At 34.7% G+C, this 2,211-nt stretch overlaps 1 protein-coding gene across 1 annotated transcript; it reads right to left on the bottom strand.

Moving 5' to 3' along the window:
• Positions 1-94: 94 nt before the first annotated feature.
• LOC110444211 lies at positions 95-1,950 on the bottom strand. The gene is made up of 3 exons (XM_021488611.1): positions 1,603-1,950; positions 1,360-1,425; positions 95-460 (listed from the first exon to the last, which is right to left on the bottom strand). Exons 1-3 carry the CDS (start codon positions 1,916-1,918, stop codon positions 318-320), a joined length of 525 nt encoding a protein of 174 aa, XP_021344286.1. The 5' UTR covers positions 1,919-1,950; the 3' UTR covers positions 95-317.
• Positions 1,951-2,211: the final 261 nt, after the last annotated feature.

Consider the following 2,211-nt stretch of genomic DNA (forward strand, 5'->3'; position numbering starts at 1 on the left):
ATGAGTTTTACATTAACTTAAACACATGAGTTTTACATTAACTTCAACAAATGAGTTTTACATTAACTTCAAACATGTAAATTTGGTTCATGTAGTTTAGGAAAACTTCACACAGAGAAAATAAAAGAAGGGAATAAAGGGCTGTGTCCTGTTGTAGGCCAGAAAAACATGGTCGCAAGATTTCTTGTTCACCTATATCAGAAAGAGCATTGAAAACAGAATTCAACAAATTTAAATACTCTTATCTGAAGTTTAATAAAATCAGGGACGGCCGGGAAACCTGTCTTTACCTCGCTCACATCACTTCCCACGGAGACCTAGCTGTCCTTACCTCGCTCACATCGCTTCCCCCGGAAGCCTAGTCTACAGTCACACCGGAAGCCAGGTTGTCCCTCCCTGTTCCATGTGCAGGTCCCTCCATGGGCACATGGACTGGCAACACACGGGTTCCCCACTGCATCTGTACTTACAGTAAAATATGACTTTGACATCAAAATAAAGGTGCAATTTGTTAGATGCACGGCGAACATGTCAGTTTGATAAAAATCTGTTTTATTGGAAATATATAGTTAATAGAATATAAGTTGCTTCTTGGACAGTAGAAGTTACTTGGTTTTACAACTCATTGGGTGAATAGTTGTCATATTTTTCACTTTTGCTTCGATTTTGCGGACATCATGATGACATCATATGTTTGTTCATGACTTGATAGCAGCAGCTTAATGTAAACTTTCAAAAGTGCCTGTTTCACGTAGTAACTTTTTCAAAATCGTATCAATATATGAATTATTTTTTCTGAAATCAGACCAACTAATTGAATCTAGCCGCAAAATGAACACAAAATATGAGACCGTATGTGATGATTCTAACGTGTCATGTTCAGTTTTTGTGTGCGAAGGGCAGTAACTCTTATGATGCTTGAAGAAACTAGAAAAAATATACAACAGAAACTGGTAATATGTAGTATTTTTCTTTTGTAAAATGTATTTTTCTTCAAATATTGTATTTCCCCAACCGACTATTTTATATAGATGATATACTGATAAGAACTGCCAGAGTTGGGGAGCCCTTGGGACAGCCATCCAAACAATATGGTGTATACAACCAGGAGGGCTCTCATTCATTTTTCTCGCGTCAGTAACTGATAATTATATCTAAATTCTAATAAGTTAATTTGATTACATATTTTTATCAACATTCTACTGTGAAATTTGATTTTGAAATAAAACATTTGATAGAGCATACTATCACATTTCTTGTGGAGCGAAACACGAGGTCAGAAAAAAACATGGAAAACCAAAAAGAAGTAAAATTAACACAGAAATCGGCATGTCACTGTGTAGCTGATCACACTTTCACCTCCATGTAATCCTAATTCTCTTTCCACCTCCGACGTCATAGCCTTTGACAGTTTCTTTTCTTTGACTGAAATTATATAATGTTTAAAAAAAATACTTTAGATGTTTGAAAGTTTACCTGTTGTGATATATCGGGTTTTAGAAACAAATCTGAAGTCATTTCTCTCTCGTTATTGTGCTTCTGTATATCACATCTATTCAATGTGACTTAAGATTATTTATTTACATTAATGTTTTCAGTTACCTTTGTCATCATCATCTTTTTCCTTTTTGCCTTTTCTGTGTTTTTTCTGATGTCGTTTTTGTTTGGCTTCTTTCTTTCTTAAATTATCAGATACACTATCAATTTCTTCGTCATCCAAGTTTCTGGACGGAGACCGCTTTCTTCTGTCGTAATTGGCCAATTTTATGTTGTCTTCATAATACTTTTTATCATCATACCTATCAAAATTTCGAAGCGCTTTCGTCTTCGTTTGTGCAACATTATTTACCAGTCGAAACTGTACAATAAACAGTAAAATTACAATAGGAAACCATTTCAGCGATTCATCCATAGTCATGTTCGGCCATATTGTTTATGTCGTCAACGTGACGTGACGTCATTTTATTATGACGTAGTTGCTCTTCCGGGTTATCGTAAAGGTCATCATATAAATTCACTGGGCATTTCCGTTCTCCGAGTGGTTACAAATAAATTGTCGTTCACAAAAGCAAACTATAGGGAAATTGAAGTGGATACAATTGTACAAATGTATATATTTTAATTAACTGCTGTATGAGCACCTTTTATATATATTTTAAATCAAAGTCCTTTTTATAATCCACAAGATTTATGATAGGCCTTACTGTCCTT

This window comes from Mizuhopecten yessoensis, unplaced genomic scaffold (assembly GCF_002113885.1).
Source record: "Mizuhopecten yessoensis strain PY_sf001 unplaced genomic scaffold, ASM211388v2 hete_36062822, whole genome shotgun sequence".
In the NCBI taxonomy this organism is placed as follows: domain Eukaryota; kingdom Metazoa; phylum Mollusca; class Bivalvia; order Pectinida; family Pectinidae; genus Mizuhopecten; species Mizuhopecten yessoensis.